This window comes from Vigna angularis, chromosome 4 (assembly GCF_016808095.1).
Source record: "Vigna angularis cultivar LongXiaoDou No.4 chromosome 4, ASM1680809v1, whole genome shotgun sequence".
Taxonomy (NCBI): Eukaryota; Viridiplantae; Streptophyta; class Magnoliopsida; order Fabales; family Fabaceae; genus Vigna; species Vigna angularis.
Window position 1 is genome coordinate 42,042,118 of NC_068973.1, and position 22,451 is coordinate 42,064,568.

At 33.9% G+C, this 22,451-nt stretch overlaps 4 protein-coding genes across 14 annotated transcripts; 3 read left to right on the top strand and 1 right to left on the bottom strand.

The window, feature by feature from the left end:
* Nucleotides 1-6,647, top strand: LOC108331800 (bifunctional dihydrofolate reductase-thymidylate synthase). 10 transcript variants are annotated; one of them, XM_052877137.1, is made up of 15 exons: nucleotides 2-269; nucleotides 367-585; nucleotides 1,197-1,272; nucleotides 1,850-2,370; nucleotides 2,465-2,864; nucleotides 2,931-2,979; nucleotides 3,179-3,240; nucleotides 3,932-3,993; nucleotides 4,088-4,162; nucleotides 4,368-4,533; nucleotides 4,615-4,738; nucleotides 5,264-5,370; nucleotides 5,453-5,611; nucleotides 5,733-5,821; nucleotides 6,402-6,647. In XM_052877137.1, exons 4-13 carry the CDS (start codon nucleotides 1,937-1,939, stop codon nucleotides 5,561-5,563), a joined length of 1,590 nt encoding a protein of 529 aa, XP_052733097.1. In that variant the 5' UTR covers nucleotides 2-269; nucleotides 367-585; nucleotides 1,197-1,272; nucleotides 1,850-1,936; the 3' UTR covers nucleotides 5,564-5,611; nucleotides 5,733-5,821; nucleotides 6,402-6,647. The 10 variants fall into 10 exon arrangements, with proteins under 10 accessions (XP_052733099.1, XP_052733097.1, XP_052733098.1 ...); XM_052877139.1 differs by lacking the exon at nucleotides 1,197-1,272 and having other exon boundaries at nucleotides 1-269; XM_052877138.1 differs by having other exon boundaries at nucleotides 2-585.
* A 210-nt stretch (nucleotides 6,648-6,857) lies between these two features.
* On the top strand, nucleotides 6,858-9,313 carry LOC108330908 (probable jasmonic acid carboxyl methyltransferase 2). Of its 2 annotated transcripts, none has more exons than XM_017565504.2 (4): nucleotides 6,858-7,771; nucleotides 7,866-8,283; nucleotides 8,379-8,618; nucleotides 8,699-9,313. In XM_017565504.2, exons 1-4 carry the CDS (start codon nucleotides 7,725-7,727, stop codon nucleotides 9,062-9,064), a joined length of 1,071 nt encoding a protein of 356 aa, XP_017420993.1. In that variant the 5' UTR covers nucleotides 6,858-7,724; the 3' UTR covers nucleotides 9,065-9,313. The 2 variants fall into 2 exon arrangements, with proteins under 2 accessions (XP_017420993.1, XP_017420992.1); XM_017565503.2 differs by having other exon boundaries at nucleotides 6,866-7,771; nucleotides 7,876-8,283.
* Nucleotides 9,314-11,172: 1,859 nt separating this feature from the next.
* LOC108330966 (uncharacterized) lies at nucleotides 11,173-12,223 on the bottom strand. The gene has a single exon (XM_017565568.2). It carries the CDS (start codon nucleotides 12,001-12,003, stop codon nucleotides 11,332-11,334), a length of 672 nt encoding a protein of 223 aa, XP_017421057.1. The 5' UTR covers nucleotides 12,004-12,223; the 3' UTR covers nucleotides 11,173-11,331.
* A 2,541-nt stretch (nucleotides 12,224-14,764) lies between these two features.
* On the top strand, nucleotides 14,765-16,635 carry LOC108330751 (40S ribosomal protein S25). The gene is made up of 4 exons (XM_017565280.2): nucleotides 14,765-14,912; nucleotides 14,995-15,069; nucleotides 15,191-15,325; nucleotides 16,371-16,635. Exons 1-4 carry the CDS (start codon nucleotides 14,910-14,912, stop codon nucleotides 16,482-16,484), a joined length of 327 nt encoding a protein of 108 aa, XP_017420769.1. The 5' UTR covers nucleotides 14,765-14,909; the 3' UTR covers nucleotides 16,485-16,635.
* Nucleotides 16,636-22,451: the final 5,816 nt, after the last annotated feature.

Below are 22,451 nucleotides of genomic sequence, written 5' to 3' on the forward strand. Positions count from 1 at the left end.
ATTTTATAACAAAAATATTTTGTAAATGCAATATTATTAAAATGGTTAAATAAATTTTACATTGGATTTATTTTTGCAATGCGGGCCATTTTAAGCAACCACCACCTCCTGTGCCACCTCGAGGAAGCAAGTCACGCCATCACCTCCGGGACCACCATCTCCGAGACCACCACCAACTCTCAACAATCTTTGCAGCGATAAGGAATCTTATGTTTCGAATTTTATTATCCTCAGCGGCGAACACACCCACGGCGGCGTACGCGACACAGGTTCGTCTTTTCTTTGACTTCTTTTCTAAGCTTCTTCTTCCTGTAACCCTACTTACACTGCCTCCTAATCTACCGCTCTCTGTCTCTCACGCACCAGACATCAGTTAGCACCAAAAATCACCAACCGAACACAGAAAGCAAAATCGACGAACAGGATCGGCGATCTAGAGCGACGAGGTCTTTGAGGCGGGCTATTGGCCATTGATTTAGAGGAGAAGGCGCGAACAGGAGGACGAGAATCCGGCGCGTGAGCTACACCTATGACGGTTTCGGCAACAGGGGCTAGCCGTTTTTGACACCCGTTATATTGGGTTTGGTACAACAGAAGTTATTTTTTTAATCAAAGTGCCAGCCAATTTCTTCTATATCATCTTACGAGTTACATGATTTGGAATTAACTTTCTTATTTTAAAATTTTGAATTTTACAATTTAAAGAATATAAAATTAATTTTTTAAAATTAATTAATCCAGAATTAATTTTTATCACTTGTTGAATGTGAAAGTTTATTTTCTTTGGTTAATCAGAAAGGTGAATGCGTCCTATAATTTCTTATGGCAAGAAGTTTAACAGCACAAGTGCGTCTACCACTTCATAATAAACCAAACGGGTATTTTTAAAAAATGGGGGTGTAAAAAGGAAAAAGGGAGGTCCAGGTTGCAACAGTTAGTTTGGTATTTTACTCCCAGTGAGGATGGCGGGTTTCCTCGTTTAGAAGGCGGATCATACGGGCCTATCAGTCCGCTGTGACAGATTTTTCTGAAAAATCCATTTCTCAGAAAGCGGTTTCTGTCATCTAATTCGCTTTTGCTGCTGCTTGTTGCTTCCATTGCTCACCTTTTTTCTTCTTCTTTCAAATCTTCATTTTATTATCTTATGTCCTTATTATTCTTTCTGTTCGGATTTATTTTGTTCTTGACTTCAAAAGGTTCGTGGACTTTTGCACCAACTTTTACTTATTAGGTCATTATTCTTCCAAAATTTCGCGCTTCGCGTTCACATCGGTCAGTTCCTTCTTCACATTCTACGTTTTCTGATGTTTTTTTTTTTGTGTGTGTGAATATTATGTTGCATGTGTTGTCTGTTTAGTTCATATGTGTTGGATGGTTATTTTTTTTTTGTTTCGTAAGTTCACCACTTTTCTTAGTGGATTTCGTAGAAGATGGTTGAACGTTTTATGTGCCTCTTGCGCTGTTATATTCTTTCAGTGCGGGTTTGATTTGGTTGTAGGGGACATGTTTTGGGTAATTACTTATTAATGGTTGGGTGGTTCCAAATTTTATTGCCGAGTCTTGGAGAGTATTCTTATTTTGCTGTGAAGGCTAAACATAAAGTCTTAGACTTCTTCACGCATTAGCTGCAGCAGTTGTTGCCGAAATATGGGGTTATGCTCCCTCTCCTCTCTCCAGTAATTAGTTCTTCTGAGGCAACCTAGGTCTTAGTTGCATAACTTCCTGCTCATTTTTTTTTTCTTTAACGGTATGCTATGTCCCCTTCATCTTAATCTGTTACTTTGCGCGTGGCTGGTTTCATTTATAGTTACCTTCTTTAATTATGGTCTACTACCTCTTTTGGTTTCAGATTTCGCTGCACTTCCAAAAGAGTTGGTTGTGCAGTTCTTGTTTTCAGAAACCATCTTTAAGGTTCTGTCGGCGTTTGAGTTCTGTAATGGCCAGTGATTTTTCTGTCATTTCCAATGGAGACAGCAATGGCAATGTCAATCCACAACCTAATCAAAGGACTTACCAAGTGGTAGTGGCTGCCACCCAAGATTGGGGCATTGGCAAGGATGGGAAGTTACCCTGGAGGTTGCCTACTGATCTCAAATTTTTTAAGGAGATCACTGAGAAAACATCTGATCCTGGAAAGAAGAATGCCATTGTAATGGGAAGGAAAACATGGGAGAGTATCCCTCTTCAGTACAGGCCTCTTTCTGGTCGCCTTAACGTTGTTCTTACTCGCTCAGGCAGCTTTGATATTGCAACGGCAGAGAATGTTGTTATATGTGGAAGTATTAATTCTGCACTGGAACTGTTAGCTTCTTCTCCTTACTCTCTGTCAATTGAGAAAGTATTTGTTATTGGAGGTGGTCAAATATTTAGGTACTTCTTTGTTTTAAAATGTACTTTTCTTCATATGCTCTGCTCTTTCCTTTTCATGTGAAGCTCTGTTATAGCTGATAATTACCATGTACAGAGAGGCTCTCAATGCACCTGGATGTGAAGCTATCCACTTAACAGAAATTCAGTCAAACATTGAGTGCGACACTTTTATGCCTTCAGTTGACTTCACTATATTTCGGCCATGGTACTCATCCTTTCCTAAGATGGAAAATAACATACGCCATTCTTTCATCAGTTACGTGCGTGTAAGGAGTTCTCCTGTTGTGTCCCTGAATCAGGATATTGATCCATTTATTGATAATAATTCTGATTCCATAAAATTTGAGGTCAAGGATTTTTCTTTTCTTCCTAAAATGATTTTTGAGAGACATGAGGAGAATATGTATCTTAAGCTGGTTCAAGACATAATTTCTGAAGGTACAATAAAGGGTGATAGGACAGGGACTGGTACCTTGTCAAAATTTGGTAGCCAGGTAACGTTTTTATTGGTATATTGAGGGTTGTTGTAGTTTATATGCTGACTTTGTCTTTTTCTACAGATGAGATTCAATTTGCGCAGAAGCTTTCCTCTTCTAACAACTAAGGCATGTGGTAGAGATTATGGTTTAAGGCACATTTGATTTACTGTGTAAAAGAATATGTTTTTCGTGTGAACTGTTTTCTTTTTCACTTTGGTTTGATTATTATATTGTGTATACTAATTTGGATGTTTTCTTTGGAAGGAGAATATCTAGTTATAAACTTTGATAGAAAATTTGACATGATTTCTTCAATTGATTGTAGAAAGTATTTTGGCGAGGGGTTGTTGAAGAGCTTCTTTGGTTTATCAGTGGCTCAACAAATGCCAAGGTAAGAATATCTTCTGCCACTATTGTCCATACGCACATGAATCCTCACCTATCCTTAGTTGGTCACAAATTAACTGATATTAGCCAACTATTGGGGAACATGAAGTTGGTGTATCTTATAACATTTGAGCTTGGATTTGAATAATAGATGTAATCATGTGGAAAGCTCAGGTGCTTCTTAGCTAACTCATTCCTTGTATTATTTATTTCTATAATATATTGAACTTATAAATATGATTGCATTCTTTTTTTAGTGTTGAAATTTTGAAAACAATATTCATAGATACAGAGTACATGTGAAAACATTGCAATTATAGAATAATTAGTTATGTCTACTTACCTGAATTGACATTCATCTCTATGAGCACTACCAAACCTTATTTTTCTTGAGAGTTTTCTACCCACCTTGTAGAGAATTATTTAGAGATTATGTGTGCTAATTTATTTTAATGAAATCACAAATTTATTATCCCTCAGGGTAGGTAGGGTTTGATAATAACACAATTTGCGCTTGCTAAGCATTTGCTGATTCTTTAATAGAGTCATAGGGATAAAGGGTTACGGACTAAACTTTCATTCACAGTATTTCACATGCATCAGGCGCTTTATATTTTAGTTAACTGGAAATCTTTTACTGGTATGGTAGATTTTATTATATGATCTTCGGTCTGAAAAGAAGGTATATTTGGCAGGTGCTACAGGAAAAAAACATTCATATATGGGATGGCAATGCATCCAGAGAATACCTTGATGGGCAAGCATGATTATATGTTTTACCTTTGAAGTACAAATTGTGCTTTTTTCCTTTATATTGCAGTTAGTAATTGGCTGTACATGTTTTATTATAGTGTTGGTTTGACAGAGAGGGAGGAGGGTGACTTGGGACCTGTTTATGGGTTTCAATGGAGGCACTTTGGTGCCAGGTAGGGGAATTATATATTATTTTTTCTGTAGGTATTACAATAGATTGTTTTATTTGAAATTTGCTCAAACATTTAGTTGCTGTCTGACCTTTTATAGATACACTGATATGCTGACCACTCCAGCCAAGGGTTTGATCAGATTTTACAATAGATTGTTTTATTTGTAATTTGCTGAAACATTTAGTCCCTGTCTTACCTTTTATAGATACACTGACATGCATGCTGACTACTCCGGCCAAGGGTTTGATCAGCTTTTGGATGTTATTAACAAGATAAAACATAATCCTGATGATCGGCGAATCATTCTCTCTGCATGGAATCCAGCTGATCTTAAATTAATGGCACTTCCACCTTGCCACATGTTTGCACAGGTGTGCACCTTAATTCATTAGGTTTTTCTTTGAAAACTGTCCCCTCACATATATTGATATTTGTAATTTTAACTTCTGCAGTTTTATGTAGCACATGGGGAGTTATCATGTCAAATGTATCAGCGATCTGCTGACATGGGCCTGGGCGTTCCATTTAATATTGCATCTTATGCCCTACTGACATGCATGATTGCTCATGTTTGTGGTATGTAAATTGTCAAAGCATTCGTTGTAGACCTAAATATGTAGTCAATTGATAAAATGTTTTCAGGTTTTGTGGGTGTAATTAGTGATGATGTATACCATTTTATTTGGTTGTTTGACTTTAAGCTAGGTAATAGGTTGTGTGGTTCTCAAAGATTGGATGTTATGCACTGGCTGGGAAAGCCTGTATTTTTTTTCCTGTTTGCTAGAATCGGCACTAGAAGTTTAGCAAGTTTAGCTCAGGTGGTTTGTTTAGACTTGACAAGTCTTTTATATATCAATTTTGTTGGACTTTAGTTGTGTGTGGACATTTCCATTATAGTAACTGAGAAAATTTTGCATAATAGAGGCCAAAGTTTTTGTTTTTCTTGTTGGTATTCTATCTGTATTCTAATTTTTCGGGTGTACGTAGGTTTAGGGTTTACAAGCTTATTGGTTTTGATAATATCACTAGAGAAAAAGTGCAGCTTAAAAGGTGATTATGTAAGATTACTAACCCTTTTACTGTGACTTGGTTTTTTCTCAGATCTAATTCCAGGTGAGTTTATCCATGTTATTGGGGATACACATGTTTACCGCAATCATGTGAGGCCTTTGCAGGAGCAGCTCCATAACCTTCCAAAACCCTTTCCAGTATGTCTATTGTTTAACACTTCTTTTAGTTTGTCTTTTGACTCTTTTTCCTTGTTGACTCCCTTAATGTACTTCGAAGCAGACTTTGAAGATAAATCCAAAGAAGAAAGATATAGATTCTTTTGTGGCTGCTGATTTCAAGCTCATAGGCTATGATCCTCACCAGAAGATTGATATGAAGCTGGCTGTCTAAAAGTGTGGGGTTTCTCACTTTCAGGCTGTTTCTGCTTTTTTAATTGAGGCAAGTACTTGCTTTTGGTTTAGTTTTTACACAGAACTCTACTGGTTTCTGTTACCATTATTATGTATATAAAAGGGCTTCAATAGAATGTTATTTGGTGCTTTCTTTGGCCTATGATCAGTAGTAGAACCATGGTAGCATGATGCTGAGGTGGTCTGCAAGATAGCTCTTAATTTATTGTCAACACCTTGTTGGCAAGCTAAATGACAGGTTCAGTACCGTTTAGGTTTTATAGCTAGTTTTGTAAATCTACATGATTTTGAATTTATTTAAAATCTTAATGCTATTTTGCATTACCCTTGTATAACGGAACTAAATTTCTAATAGTCGCGTGAAAAAGGATGGTTCAACTAACATGTAAGGATAGTGCAATAGTAATTCCCTTCCATGACCTGTATCAGAGTCCAGTTTCAATAATCCAGCACTGCAGAGTCTTTGAATTAAAAGGAAGTAGGAAAATAAAATAGAATTTTGGTTTAAATTATTACGCAGTAGTTTCAAAATTTTGATTTGGATTCTTTTGAACAAGTTTTAACTTAATGATATTGTTAGAGTTGGCTTTACATAACTTGAATAGTTACGAAACATAGTAATTTGACACCAATTTCAATGCACATATCTTGCTCTGTAATGTAGCTGCTTTTCAGAGAATTTTATTAACCTTTGGATGTATATATATGTACTTCATTCTTTTAATGGACATTAGTCACACTGTTTTGGCATTTTCTTATCTGGCCTTTTATTTGCTTTTCTTGGATGTGATTCCTTGTGTTCTTCTCCTGTGTTTCAGGCATAACGATAGGAAGATTATGTTAAAAATTGTGTACTACTAAAGATGATCTCGTAGACACGTACTTAGCTCATATATTTGTGGGAATCCGTTGGGTCCATGTGTTACGACTGTAAGGTGATTTAGATTAATTTCAATTTCCATCCTTTCCAATGTACACGCTCCATTATAATTTTGAGGGATCGATTACTCGATGTTTTAGATAAACATTTTTCTATGTTTTATTATTCGAACTTTTGGACAAGCAGCTTCAGTGCTATTCAACAAGTTTTTTTTTTTCGTAATAGCTTTGTCATAAATTTAACTATATACATTATGAAAATATTTTGACGACTTATTTTGAACAGGTATAGTAAAATTTATTGATATATTAAAAATGATTTATTAGAGTTATAAATTAGATTAAGATCAAACGAGCCTAGTATGAGTTTATTTTTTTCTTCAAACGTCTCGGTTATATTTTGTGGTCCTGTATGTACTTGTGACGTGACATCCTTTGATGTGCTTGTCAATTAATTGAGTGGAAGGTCCCTGAAGACAATTTATGCTGTGATGATATCTAATGTCACTTTTTATTTAAAATAGTAGTCTGGATCTTGGTCGCACATGGGTTTTGAAAAATTAATTAGTAATACACATATAATAATCAAATACCTAGTCATAATTATAATTTTTTGTGTAATTTTATAAATATTATGAACCATAACATACGAGTATTTGTAATCTATCAAAGTCACCATTGGAATATGAGGCATTCGTTTTCTTTTTGAATTGTCATTTATCTTAACATCTTTTTGAATATAAGCTTACCAAATATTCTTATTTTCCTTGCCATCTCATCTATTAAATGGATGTCATCATAAACAAACGATCAATTCGAACTGCTTTCGTTGTAAGTGAGCATACCATCAATTATCTTGGAATAAATTACGAATGTTAAAATTGAAAATAAGTAGGAACTTAGGTAGCACAACATTAACTCGAATTTAGAAATAAAAATAAATCTTTATAAATATTCTATCACTAAAAATTATATTACAATGCATATTTCACTGTTTGAGAAGGTCAATTTGTGATTCAAAGACATGTTTATGAAATTGAGAGAAATAAGCTATGGTATGCGAATGTGGATATTTTTTCTTACGTATGTGCTGACGTAAGAACTTTTGGACTGTAATGTTGCACTTAAAAGCCTCCGGTTGTTTAAAAGGCGATCCAGGAACCAAGTTCATCACTGTCGCACGAAATCATTACTCACCCACGCTTTCATCTTCTCCCTGCCACCCTGCGTAGCAATGGAAACAGTTCAGTTTATTTTCGCTAATGGTGGAGCTGGAGAAGCAAGCTATGCAAACAATTCCTCCTTTCAAGTACCCATACTATCTAACTATATATTTTGCCACACATTACTATCATCGTCGTTCCTTAAGAATTACGTTTTTTTTTTTTTTTTAATTTCATTAGTTTCGTGCAGAGTAAGATTATATCAAAAGTGAAACCCATCCTAGAAGAAAGTATGAAGTCCCTGTACTGCAACTCTGTCCCGAGCTGTTTCAGAGTGGCTGATCTGGGTTGTTCTTCGGGACCAAATGCACTTCAGGCGGCGTATGATGTTATCGATGTTGTTCATAACATAAGTCGCAGCTATAACCGTGAGCCACCCATCACATTCCAAATTTACCTGAACGATCAATTTCAAAACGATTTCAACAACATCTTTGAGGCCCTACCTTGCTTCTACGAGAGGCTACGAGAAGAAAAGGGAGAGGGATTTGGTGCATGTTTCGTCAATGCAACGCCCGGAAGCTTTTATGGGAGACTCTTCCCGACCAACTCCATGCACTTTTTTCACTCTTCCACCAGTCTCCATTGGCTCTCTCAGGTTATTTATCATCTTCAATTATTTATACGAACAAATAATTCATTCACATACACAGACTTTTAGTATTTGTTTTACAATGTTTCATTTGGCAACAGGCTCCGAAAGGATTGATTAACAAGGAAAACATTTACTTCACCAACACGAGCCCATGCACAGTGTACCAAGCTTACCTTGATCAGTTCAGTGAAGATTTCAATCTGTTTCTAAAATCACGAGCGGAGGAACTAGTGCATGGTGGTGGTATGGTTCTAACATTTGTTGGCAGAGATGAAACTTCCGACATAATCACTCCTTGGGGGTTGATTGGTTTGGTTCTCAATGACATGGTTTTGGAGGTACAACCTACAACCTGTGGTTTGATTTTTTTTTCTTATAAAATCATAAGTTTATGGACTGTTCATACTATGCAATGCAGAGTTTGATTGAAGAGGCAAAGTTGGAGTCCGTTCATATGCCAAGATATGGTCCTACTGCTGATGAAGTTAAGCAATTGATTGATGCAGAAGGGCGTTTTATTCTTGAAAAGTTGGAGACATTCAAGTCGGGATGGGATGAGGGCTTGAAAGAAAATGGTAACAGTGATATGGCTTTGGATGTAAATGTCAGAGCCAATTTCATAGCCAAATACGTGAGAGCTACTACCGAACCTTTTCTGACTTCACGGTTTGGAGAAGGTATAATCGATGAATTATTCCTTAGATTCGGAAAGAAGGTTGCCAAACTGTTGGAGGAACAAAAATTAGAGTATACTTATCTGGTCATGTTCATGACAAAAAAGTGAATGAGCAACGTAATTTAAGCTTAGAATCCAAAATTCACCTGACATGTTTACGTTCACCTTCTATCTCGTTTATCAAGTTTGTATTTAGTTTACGTTGCAGGGAGTCCACGTATAATATAATATACGGTTGACACCCCTAATCTTTACCATATTTTTACTTCGTTACGCAGATATAATAAAATGTAGTCAGTATTTCAGTGTCAACCAATCATTTTCTTGTAATATAACATACAATCTTTTGTGTTATTATTTTTGCTACAATCACGTCGTGTATTCAGTTCTTTCTATGTATATAGGCAAATCCACCATACATATATTACTAGAACGAACAGATTTTTAAAAAATTGTGAAAATCTCGTGTAGTTTTTAGATTTCATATAAAGAAGTCATGCACTTTCCAAATGACTTTTCCTCTGTCATATCTGAAAGTTGAAGTTATCATGCCCCCCACAACTTCATCGCAATGTAATTGATTACGTTATACTGAAATCATTAGGATGTACGATGACTATCAATTTGCAATGACATTAATGATCATAGTGTTTGTAATAGATTACTAAGTAGATTTTTTCGTGTTACCTATTCTATGCAATGACGATTATCGGTTTATGTATATTAGTCTAAAACATATAACATATAACCATCTCAAAATATCAATATATTATAATATTATCATAAATAAAAAGCATAATAATATATTAAAAAAGTATTAAAATATAAAATTTAATTAAAAATTTACAAAACAATTATAATATAACTATCTCTTCAGATACTTTAAAAATAGTATTCAAAATTTAAAATATTTTTTTTTAATACAATACAAAAAAGTAAATATTAATTTTTAATTTTTACCACAATTATTTAATATTATATATCATTAATTGAAATATATTATTTATAAAGTTAAAATAATGATGATACATAAAATATAAAGTATTAAATATTTTATAAATATGATAATAAAATAACTAAACTATTTTTTAAAATTTAATAGACTAATATAGAAAAACAACCGATCCTAGTTTATAGTTAAGCAGAGACATAAAGGAGGAATTAAAAGTGGGATTTTAACACGAAAAATAAAGCATAAATCAAGTGGCTCCTACTTGCTACATTTGTCATTGAATAATTAAAAGCAAAAGCAAAAGAGAAGAGAAATGAAAAATAAATCTATAGCCAGTGGCAGACAATACATGGTGGCACCTTCAGTTTCTATCATGGATTTACTTTTTCAGTTTTCTAAATTTCATATTAATGCCACCACGCTTTCACCTCCGATAATCTGTATTTCTAATTTTTTTAAATAGTTTTAATTTTTTTTTATCAGATTTCGAAATTTTTTAAAAGATTTTTCAAAAATTTATCAGATTTAAAATTTTAAGCGATTGAAGGTGCAGGATAAAAGAGTCTGACTTATAAAACCAAAGCTTTCAAATAAATAAATGAAAACATAATTGAATAAACGGTTGTAATTTATGTATCCATTTTATAAAATAATTATATCTAATATTGCTTAACTTATATAAATAATTCATCCTAAAATTTATAAATATAAATACAAAGAAGATTAATAGATAATGATATTTAATAAATATTAATTATTAGAAATGTTAAACCTTTATTAATTTTGATATGAAAATGTCTTCTATAAATAACTTTTAAAGTTTGATCGAACATACAACTAAAACAAATGGTAAGATGAAAACAAACTTTTAGACTTTCAAAATTACGGCAATCCACTAACACGGTGACCTCTATTATATGACTGAAACAAAATTGAATTAGAAATCGGAAAATTTGAAAGAAAAAGTTAAATAAATGGATTTATGGTTATCAATTTCTCGAATTAACGTATAAAATCCTGAGTTTAAAATAATTCTGCCCACTTAAAAATTATATATTTAGTGAAATGTATTAAAATTATATATTTAATGAAACGTATCAAAATTAATCACAATAATTTAAGTATTTATATTACAATATTTATTTTAATTATAAATTTTATTTATTTAAAATTATATAATTTTATAAATTACCAATTTACGAGAGTTTATTCCCTTTTGACTCATGAGGTAAATTGTCGAACTTGATTACTTGGATGAAATATATTTTAAGATGAAAACAGTAATTTACTCAGTTTCCTTTAAGGTCTACTTACATGTTACCTATACATCACATATTTAGTTTGTTTATTAATGTATAGTTTTCACTTTTCACCCAATAGTAGAACCAATATACAAACTTTTTTCTTAACCAAATTAACACTTTTATTCTTGCTTTCGTAGCCTCTGTTGCCGAGCAATGAAAGCCTCGATCTTCCGACGAAAGTCGTCGTTGCTCATCCCATCTTCTGGGTACGAATCAACGTTGCGAATCACTTTCTCAGTCTCACACCTCTGCAACACGCGCGGGGGTTTCTCATTCTCCACCACGCGCTCCACGATGTCCGATTGACATCTTCTGTAATCCTTACTCACCGTCTCCAAACTTGTCTCTGTTTTGGTGGGATCAATTTGTCGACCCTTTGTACCATCTTCCACTCTGACGCTAACCTTTGTTTTACGAGTGTTGCTGTGAACGATCAGTTTCGGTTTGACGGTGCTGTTTTGGAGAAACTCGAGATACAGATCGGGTTCTGGGGATGGTTTATCCGAAGCCTGATTTGAAAAGTGACCCGATTGGGCGAACAACGTTATGATTATGACGTTTCCGAGGAAAAACACAAAACGAGGACTACCCATGAAGTTGCGGAAATACTCGGTCGAGTTTCTGAGAGTGGATGGTAGGTTGATGGAGAGCCTCGAAACCAAGACCAGAACAACGCACATCTCGGCGTAACGCAACACGTTCCCGATCTTTCGGAGGTAACGATTATGTTTCCGAGGTTTTGCGGTTTTGTTTGTTTGGAGCTTCTGGAAATGCTTGGTGGAGGACTCCATTTGGTTGATCAAACGATTGATTCGGTCAATCAAAAGGGACCGATAATTTGTCAGGAGAATGCATCTGACGCTGGATATTGATGGATACACCAACGGTTTCTAGAATTGGATGCATGGAAACAGATTGAAAGAACTCAATTTTTTACTGAATTTGGTGTATTGCATCTGCTTGGGACTTGTGTGATAACTCAAAACTGGTTTGGCTTTTCTTTGTTTATTTTTTTAAAATGGGTGCACTCAGTCTGATTTATAGAATCCAATCTAAGTGGGTGGAAAAATAAAAGTTTTAAAAAGAAAACAAAAAAGTTGTTCAATAAAATAAAAGAAAATAGACCGAATATGTTGTTATTGCTTTCACCTTTATCTGTCATTCCATTTTCTCTTCTTCTTTTTTCTACTTTTTCTCTGTGCATTAAGCTAGATTAGTGGCATATATACTAACCACTAACCATTGATTAGTTGATGATTAGTTGAGAAAATATGAGTTGCAGTTTAGTCCTGAAAGATAATTGAAATGTATATCGAATTTGTTAATTTAGAACTGGAAAGGGATAAGATAGAATATTATTGGAAAAACATAAACGAAACATGTTGGAAGTCTCGTTAAGGCTTACGATATATGTGAATGTTTTATTGAACTATGAGAATAAATCTCACGTATAAAACCAGTCGATATAAAAACAAATATCTGACTCATCTTCAAACTCTGGTGTAAGAAATCATAAAATTATATTTTATTTAAAAAAAAATTTATACAAATTTGTGTTAGATGAAGAACACAAAATTTAATATTGTCTGATATTAAATCATAAGATTTATATTAAATGATTTTGTTAAAAGAAAACTTTGGTTAATATACTTTAAAAAAACGTTAAAAAAAAGTGATAGTAAGGTAGCAGTACCTAATAGAAGACTATGACAGTTGGACTTAACAAAGAAAACAAAAACACTAATTAAAAGTGAGGGGTTAGTGACCCATTTCTTAGTCGTTAAGAAAAAGGCCTTCACTTGCACTTTTGCTTTGCTTTGTTTCTTATTTCTCTGAAATGAAAAGGCCTTCACTTGGAGTGCCTTGGTCCCCATTAAGGGTCCCCTCAATAATGAAGGACCAAGATCAGCCTTTCGGCTTCCAATGGAACATCACTTAAATATTTTCATTTCAACTTTACTCTCATTTTAGCTTCCCCAATTTAAACGTGCTTTGTTAGGCACTAAGCACTAATAAACCATTCTTTTATTGATGTACCAAACAAGTAGGTTGAGAAAAATTGGGTTAAGATTTTACTTTATTAGTGTAAAGTCACGATCAACAACTCTTTCGATTTTATATAAAACGATGGATGAACCGATCCGTTGAACTATAAACAAAATTAACACTAAAAATAATTACATTAATCTTAAGTTGGATTTTATATCATAATTAAACTAGCATTAATCAGAAGTTGATTCCAAAATCTATAAATACATGTTTCATATTTAGGTAATTGGTTACTTTACTGCGTATTTTTACTAAAATATTCGAATAAACACTGACTTTAGCATTGAAGTACTTTATGCAGATAACATTCAACTCGATTCAACGATAAAGAAAATAGTAAAGACAAAAACTTAACCTTGAGAAACTTAGACATTATTTATAAAAGAAGACTTAACCTCCACCTTATAAACGGAAACAATTTCAATATTTTTATTAATTAATAAATATATTTTATAATTGTACTAGTTTTTAAAATATTTTAAATCATAAAATAATCCAATATTTTACATTAATTATAATTTAGTTTTTAATTTTTACTAATGGCAGAAAAAAAGATAGAGTTTGATATAACTCAACTTTAGTCTTTAATTTAGTATGACTCAGCTTCATTGCTGGCCTATGTCCACTCGGCTGGTGATTCGGTCTAGATCAAATAATGTAAATTTTCGAAAGCTGCTTGTTCAGGAACATATAATCTGAAAGTCACTGAAGATAAATGAGTTATTTTTAAATTTTGAAAAGTATGCAACACAATTATGGGGTGCAGAAAGTAAAATCATAGTAAATATTAACATATTAGGCCCATTAGTCCCATAGAAATGATAAAAATAACCTGAACACAGGCCCATTTGCAATATGTCCTGTTTTCTATGGATATAATATTGTGCATTATTTCTTTTAATGTGAAGAAAAACTTTTGTGGAAAATATCTTGAATTTAGTTGTGTCATTATATATTTTTTCTTTTTCACAAGTGTTAATGTCTGATCTAACATGCCTACATTACTTTTCTTCTTTTTTTAAAAAAATAAAAATAAAAATAACAGAATATATTTTTTAACATGGACCATTTATACTTTTTGGTTATGGTTAAATAAAGAAAAAACACATTCAAACTTAAATTTAACGAACAAAATTGTATAACTTTCTTAAGAAGTGTGAATAATAGTCAATGGCCTATATTCAAGAATGAAAGGAGTGAACTACGTATTTAGAGTAACAAAAATGTGCAATATAAATAGAACCCGAATTGAAAGAATTAATAACATTTCCAAAATAATAAAAAGATGACGAAGAAATAAATTTAAAAAAAAAAAGATGTTTATGGAAGAGGATATACAGCGTGCCATTGGGAGAGAAACGTTTGTTTACTTATTAAAAAAAAATTATTCAAAAATATATAAGAAAATAGAGGGTACTTATTAAATTGAGGAGTGTAAACAATGAATTGTTATAATACAAAACTTAGTGGGTAAGAGAGCCCATTACCAAAGTGGCCCAAGTCAAGTAAAACGACGTAGTATTCAATATTTTGCTCCTTTTATTCCTCACACCACAAATAAAAAACCCTAGTTAGGTTTGTGATTAAGATTGCCTCACTTCGCTGCCGTCTCCAATCTCAGAGCTCCTGTCGTCAGTGATCGGAATCCATGGCAAGTTTCTCTGCTAATTTCATCATTATGTTTTTATTGGTACAATCTAATGTTCGTATTTCTGATTTGATGGTACTTGCAGGCTCCAAAGAAGGACAAGGCTCCCCCACCTTCATCAAAGCCCGCCAAGTCTGGCGGTGGCAAGCAGAAGAAGAAGGTTCTTGTTTCTTGTTCAAGTTCTAATTTTGTTCCAATTCTTTTGGTTTGCCCATTGGGTAATTCTAGATTAGTGTGATGGATGGGTGCGTGATATTAATGTTAGATTTTTGTTGCAACAGAAGTGGAGCAAGGGAAAGCAAAAGGAAAAGGTGAATAACATGGTGCTGTTTGATCAGGGTACCTATGACAAGCTTCTCTCCGAGGCACCAAAATATAAGCTTATTACTCCAGCCATTCTCTCTGATCGTCTTAGGGTAATTGTTTAATTTCTATTTTATATATTTATGTTAAAGGATTACTGGTTTTGGTATTAGCATTATATTCGTAGCATTTTCACTATTTTGATGCATGTTATGTATTTGTAGTCGTTTTATTGGGAAATACTGGAGCTATTTTAATGTGAGAGTTAGATTAAGTTGCAACTGTTCCTTTTTTGGTAATCTTCTACGAGATCTGCATCCCTAGACTGATGGGCATCGTCTACAATACATGTCTAGTATTACTGTGTTTTTAATTGGGTTTTCCCACTGATTGGTGGAGATACAACTTCAATTTTTGCAAGTTTGATTCTTTGTATATTTCGTTTCAATTGAATAGAGTTTCAAGCTTTAAACCTAGAATTTGTTGTTAGTTATTTCGTGTTTATGTGTTTCTTGAGGAATAATTCTGGATAATTGTTTTATGTTAACTGTTTGACAGTCTTCCTGCAACATGGGTATGCCTACGTTTTCTTGCAGTGGTATTTTTAATATTTTTCTAGATTTGTTAACTACCATTTTGCTCTGCTATTGTTAATTTCAAACAGTAAGTTGTCTAATGTTATGTTTGAATTCAATAATCATTTAAAAACCTATGAATTGGTAAATTTTAGGTACTCGTCATTTAGTTAGGAGGTATATCTATTACAAAGATGTCTGAGGCTTTGTCTAGTAGCTGAAACTCAACTTCTCTTTTATAGTGCATCTTCACGAACATAATTGTGTAATTGGTCATACAGCTTCAAATATAGCATTTTTCGTTCTCTATGGTCTAGGATCTTTAGTTTTTCATAACAGTTGCAGTCGCAATTTCTCATTTTTATTGAAATGTGGTGCATTCTCACCGGAAGAAGTGCCCTAAGACTCAAGATATTAACCAATGACTTGTAATTATATATATATATATATATATATATATATATATATCTGTGTGTCATCAATGTATGCATGTATGTATTTCTTGGTTTTTATCGATGTATGTCATCAATTTATAGGTATTATGCGAAGAAAAGGTTCTCATAATTTTGTATGCACCTTGCAGATTAATGGATCACTTGCAAGGAAGGCTATACGGGAATTGATGGCTAGAGGTTCAATCAGGATGGTGTCTGCCCATGCAAGTCAGCAGATTTACACTAGAGCTACAAACACCTAGATGTAGTATTGATGCACCGCTTAATTGATTTTGTTTTCCAGTTTGAGACATACCCTATGCTAGATTGAATCATTTCAGACAGTTTCTTTATTCATCGTTTATTTCCTTTTACATCCTTGATAGTTATATATTTCACAACGCTTTCATGTTTTATCGTTGGGCATTGCTAGCATGTTATTCTGTGTCGTATTTTTTAGTTGATTCCTAATATTTCTACTTAAAAGGGGCCGGTTTATATTTTCAAAATCTCAAAAGAGAGTCAGAGTATAGAAATCACTTCGGATAATATCGTCATAAATTAACTTGTTTAGTAATATTGTTTTTGTATTTGCTATTGATAAAAAAGGTTGGTAATATAATAGGTGATCTTGTGGGTCTTCACGTGTCGATAAATTTGATTTTGTAAACTATATTTATTTTTCTGTATGTATGATATTAACATAGTGGGATGGTGATTTACTATAATGGATTGGAGTCACCCGGGATTATCTGTAGTGGTAAACATTCATCTCCATATCCTGCTACATGAAATATCAATCGAAATTGAGGGCAGTAACTGTGTCATCGAAGAAGAATGTGAAGAAGCTCCTTACAGAGATTTCTAACTTAAAAAAAGCTGTAAGTTGTTTCTCGGATTCAACAAGGAACAAGTTATCTCAATCAAACATTAACGCATTGGAGGCAGACAGAGTTTTTCTCTCTCCTTTGTCACAAGCCTTATGCTTTTATATCTGTTAAGAGTTTCCACGATCATATGGAAAATTTGGAGTTATGTATTGGCTAACATCATAGGCAAATTATCAGAAATATGGTTTTCCTTTGACCATCAAATTCATTTAACCCCACCTGACGATAATGCAGACACGGGTGTCGATTACTTGTGATGAATGAAACTAATAAAACCTTTTGGCACCAATACTAGTTATGTGGGAGGATGTATTGGATTTTAAAAAACTACATAAAAGTTACAACTTACGATATTTTTGGTTAAGTTTTTGTAATTTATATTTAAATAAATTTATACCTAAAAAAGTTAAAAGAATTGAAAAAACTTAACAAATTTGTAAGATTTGAAAGACCCCTAGGAAATATTCAAAATTGACGAAGTTGATAATAAATAACAATAAAACAATGATAAGGTTTAGTAAAAGAAAATTAAAATCAATGCATTGTTATTATTTTTTCTGTGCTCCTGAGTTCACATAATACGTTTGAGAAAATTGTAAACAAAGATTAGAGTATTGGTGAGGAAGGTTATTTTTTTTCTTTCCAAAGGAAAATTCATGACGAAGAGATTAAGTAAATGTAACTCGGCCTAATCCATAACCCATAAAAGACCTTCTACATTAGTACATCTTCTTTCGTAACATTTATTTATACGGTTGTTGTTGATGATATTTTTATTATAATGGTATAAGCTAGTACTTAAGATGAACCAGTCCATGATACCACCGAAGTGTTTCTATTTTTTTAGAAGAAGATTTCATTACGGAGAAATTACATAAATATGACTTAAGTTCAATTCACACAAGAAATTCACATTATTTTTAATTTAAAATTTTAAAAAGACAACGAGTTTATATACGATGTTCAATTTTATCATTTTTAACGAATTTAAAATTTAAACTCACTTGGATTACCAACATAAAAAAACAAAGTTATTTTCTGCAGAGAAGAAATTGTGTATGATGAGAGAAAACACAAAAAAGTTTTGGAAAGACCATTCGGTTTTTGGGTAAGATTATCAGGTTGGGTGTAATATTTATACCTTACACTAAAAGTCATATAAAATCCATACTCTTTAAGTTTTATCTTTTTAATAAACCAACAAGCTTTTCTTTATCACAATACTTTTCTGTAATCTTGATTGTCTTAATTAAGTATCACAAAATTTACTGATATAATTTAACAGTATCAATTGAACATAACAAGACTTTTATGTAAATCAATTCTTTGAAATACTAATTTGGCATACTCCCTTAAGTTCCTATAAATATTTCTGGGAACGAGGACTAAATGACGTGTTTGGGCCACTCGCTCGCTTCTAAACTTTTATTGTAGATCGATTGGTGTTGACACAAACCGATTGATCTCCTTCTTGACGAGGGAGGATATACCTGCAAAAGGCACTCCAACGTTCAAGTTAGGCGTGTGGTTGAAGAGTGTTTACTCTTAATGAGATAATCAGTGCCTGATTGACACCGTTTGTATATTTGGAGAGTAAAGGGGGAGTGTATCATGCTTAAGTGAAAAACGTAGGGTAAATAATGCGTCAGTGGAACCTACCTGGCTTTCGGTCCTGGCTTTGTATTTATAATTTACCTCATGGATCCTGAGCTGATATAAGCTCAATAAAATATAAACAGAATAAGATATAAACAGATTACCTGAAAATCCGGTTGGTTGTTTATAACCTGCTTTATCAATATCTTTAATTAGATATTCTTTGATTATTTTATCATCTGCTGGACTGTTGACCCAACAATAGCTTAAGCGCTGACCCAATTGTGGCCCAATCTTTGACCTGAGTGGATGGACCGATCGGTCTTAGTCACCAACCGCTCGGTTAATATTTTATACGACACAATATGCTCCCCAAGTCCGAGTTAAGTGTTCGACTTTAGCCGTGGTTAACTATAGGACTTATGAGTTTGAGGGAGGTTGTGTTTGCTGTATTGGAAAGCCTCTGCCGCTCTTATCGATGGTTGAGGAGAGCTCTTTTTAAAACTTTTTCCACGTAAACACGAACCGAGGGCGTTTTACCGTTCGGCCTTCAACATGAACCGAGAGCGTTTTATCGCTCGACCTTCGACATTAACCGAGAGGGATTTACCGCTCGTCCTTCCACATGAACCGAGAGGGTTTTACCTCTCGGCCTTTAACATGAACCGAGAGAGATTTACCGCTCGGCCTTCAACATGAACCGATAGGGACTTACTGCTCGACCTTCAACATGAACCGAGAGGGTTTTACCTCTCGGCCTTCAACATGAACTGAGAGGGATTTACCGCTCGTCCTTCAACATGAACCGAGAGGGTTTTACCTCTCGGCCTTCAACATGAACTGAGAGCGTTTTAACGCTCGACCTTCGACATTAACCGAGAGGGATTTACCGCTCGTCCTTCCACATGAACCGAGAGGGTTTTACCTCTTGGCCTTCAACATGAACCGAGAGGGATTTACTGCTCGACCTTCAACATTAACCGAGAGGGATTTACCGCTCGTCCTTCAACATGAACCGAGAAGGATTTACCTCTCGTCCTTCAACATTAACCGAGAGGAATTTACCGCTCGTCCTTTGATTTTGACCTAGAAGTTCTTCTTAGGGAACGGGCTTTACCGTTCAGCTTTGAGAGGACTTTACCTCTCTGCTTTGAGCTAGGAGTGCTTCCTAGTGAACGGGCTTTACCGTTCGGCTTTGAGAGGGCTTTACCTCTCTCCTGAGAGGGATTTACCGCTCAGTCTTGGACTTGATCGTTAACTATGAACTTTGCCGACGAAATTGGCAATCAATGTTTGCAATAGGAGACTTCCCCTTCGTTAATTGAATTCCATGATACTTTAAGCATGAAGTCCGTTTATGACAAGATCTTAGTCTGCACTTGCATAGTTGATGGTGTGGATTTTGATATATATTTCTTCAAGATGTTGTCTTGCTGAAATTCTCATGATGATGATATATATTATGGTATATAACCGTATAATAAATGATTCGATTACCATATATTATGAATTGCACCGAATAAATAACATATATAATAAAAAAGTATCAAAACCGTCTTGAGATTTTATAATATTGTTGTTGATAGTTATCTCTAACACAACAATTTCTTTGACTATTTTAATCAGTTATAATAATTAGATAACTATATTTATAGTTATATCCTATATATCATATATCATATAATATATTATGGATTATACTATATATATTTAAAATATCTATATCAAAAATAGTTGTTATAATATTCATTATCAATTAGATATTTTATGAAATATTCATATTTCAAAAAATACTTATCTTGTTGATGACGTCTTACGTAGAGATGATGATTCATGTATTGTAGTTTTCACTTTGTCAAAAGTTTCTGGTGTTGATCTAAAATAGTGATGTCGAGACCAGACGCTCCTCTTGGTTACTTGTGGTTTCTAATCATCTTTCTGGTGCTTTGTTGTTCCTCCATGCTCCTCGTGGTCACCATTTGGATTTGCCGCTCAGCCCCACGGTGGGCGTCAAATGTTTCTGTAAATATTTCTGGGACCGAGAGACTAACTGCTGACGTGTCTGGGCCGCTCACTCGCTTCCAAACTCCTGCTGTAGGTCGATCGGTGTTGGCACAAACCGATCGGTCTCCTTCTTGACGAGGGAGGATGTACCTGCAAAAGGCACTCTGACGCTCAAGTTAGGCGTGTGGTTGAAGAGTGTTTACTCTTAATGAGATAATCAGTGCCTGATTGACACCGTTTGTATATTTGGAGAGTAAAGGGGGAGTGTATCATGCTTAAGTGAAAAACGTAGGGTAAATAATGCGTCAGTGGAACCTACCTGGCTTTCGGTCCTGGTTTTGTATTTATAATTTACCTCATGGATCCTGAGTTGATATAAGCCCAATAAAATATAAACAGAATAAGATATAAACAGATTACCCGAATATCCAGTTGGTTGTTTATAACCTGCTTTATCAATATCTTTAATTAGATATTCTTTGATTATTTTATGACCCAACAATAGCTTAAGCGCTGACCCAATTGTGACCCAATCTTTGATCTGAGTGGATGGACCGATCGGTCTTAGTCACCAACCGCTCGGTTAATATTTTATACGACACAAGTTCAAATTCCAGTTATTATCCTTATTTTTCTCTTCTTTCCCTCACAAGTATTTGCAATGTATGCCAGCCTTATCTCACTTCTATCTTTGGTGTTATTTCCATGTTCAGATTCAAAATAAATTACAGAATAACAGAAGAATTTGAAGAGAAGAAGTATGAATAAATTTGACTCGTTAATGTCTTACTCTAAAAATATTCTGATACATTTTGAAAATAGGCAAAGTTAAATGTTCTTATCTGAATTTAAGAGTCATGATCTAATTCAAATCTTGGTGTTTCTAGGCTTCATGTTTTATGGACAATCATTGGAACAACATCTCGTGGCTGATATCACAATTGCCTCTGCCCTTCGGTTGGTGGCTTTGTGATTGATCAACTGCTCTCCATTATCATTCGTGGGCTCAAATATCACAACTTCAATTCAATGAACGATGTGAAGGTTTCTTCCTATTATTATGAGACAAATCAAATCAACATCCACATCCTTATCATATCTGTCTATTTTATGCTGACAGCAAAGCAAGGTCTATAATACACTAACACCGTCACAACTATCAGTTTATACTAAGATTATATTTCAGCAATAACACTATCTATATCAGGATATGGAATGGAGCCTATCTTGTTCATAAAATCCATCACTTTCATTTTCACAACCCATAATTTATGCAGATAAATTAAAAAAAAAATTGTTATTTCAGTTAAACTGACAATGCAGCTTCAATGGTCATACTCATCTCAGTAAACAGAAGACAAGGAACTTCATTTCTGTCATGTCATATCTGCTGTTATAGAGACTTCCTTTTAAATGAATGAAGCCAAAAAGCAATGAAACTTTCAAGTCAACCACCGTCACACCAGAGTACAAAGTGACAAAATTGAAGTGATGGAATGACAAATGATTGTATATTTATTAGTACTAATTCAAGCTGATTACCAAGAGGTATGGAGCTTTCCTTTTACCAGTTCAAATAGTCTACACGTGCATACCTCAACATGGATAAAATAATTCTTCACAGAAGACAAAAGTTTAATTGTATTTCCATGATAATGTCAATGTCCTCGTGCAACTTCTGATAAAGAAACAATGTACCAAAAGAAACCATGGACAAAAATCCAAGTGGGATTATAGAAC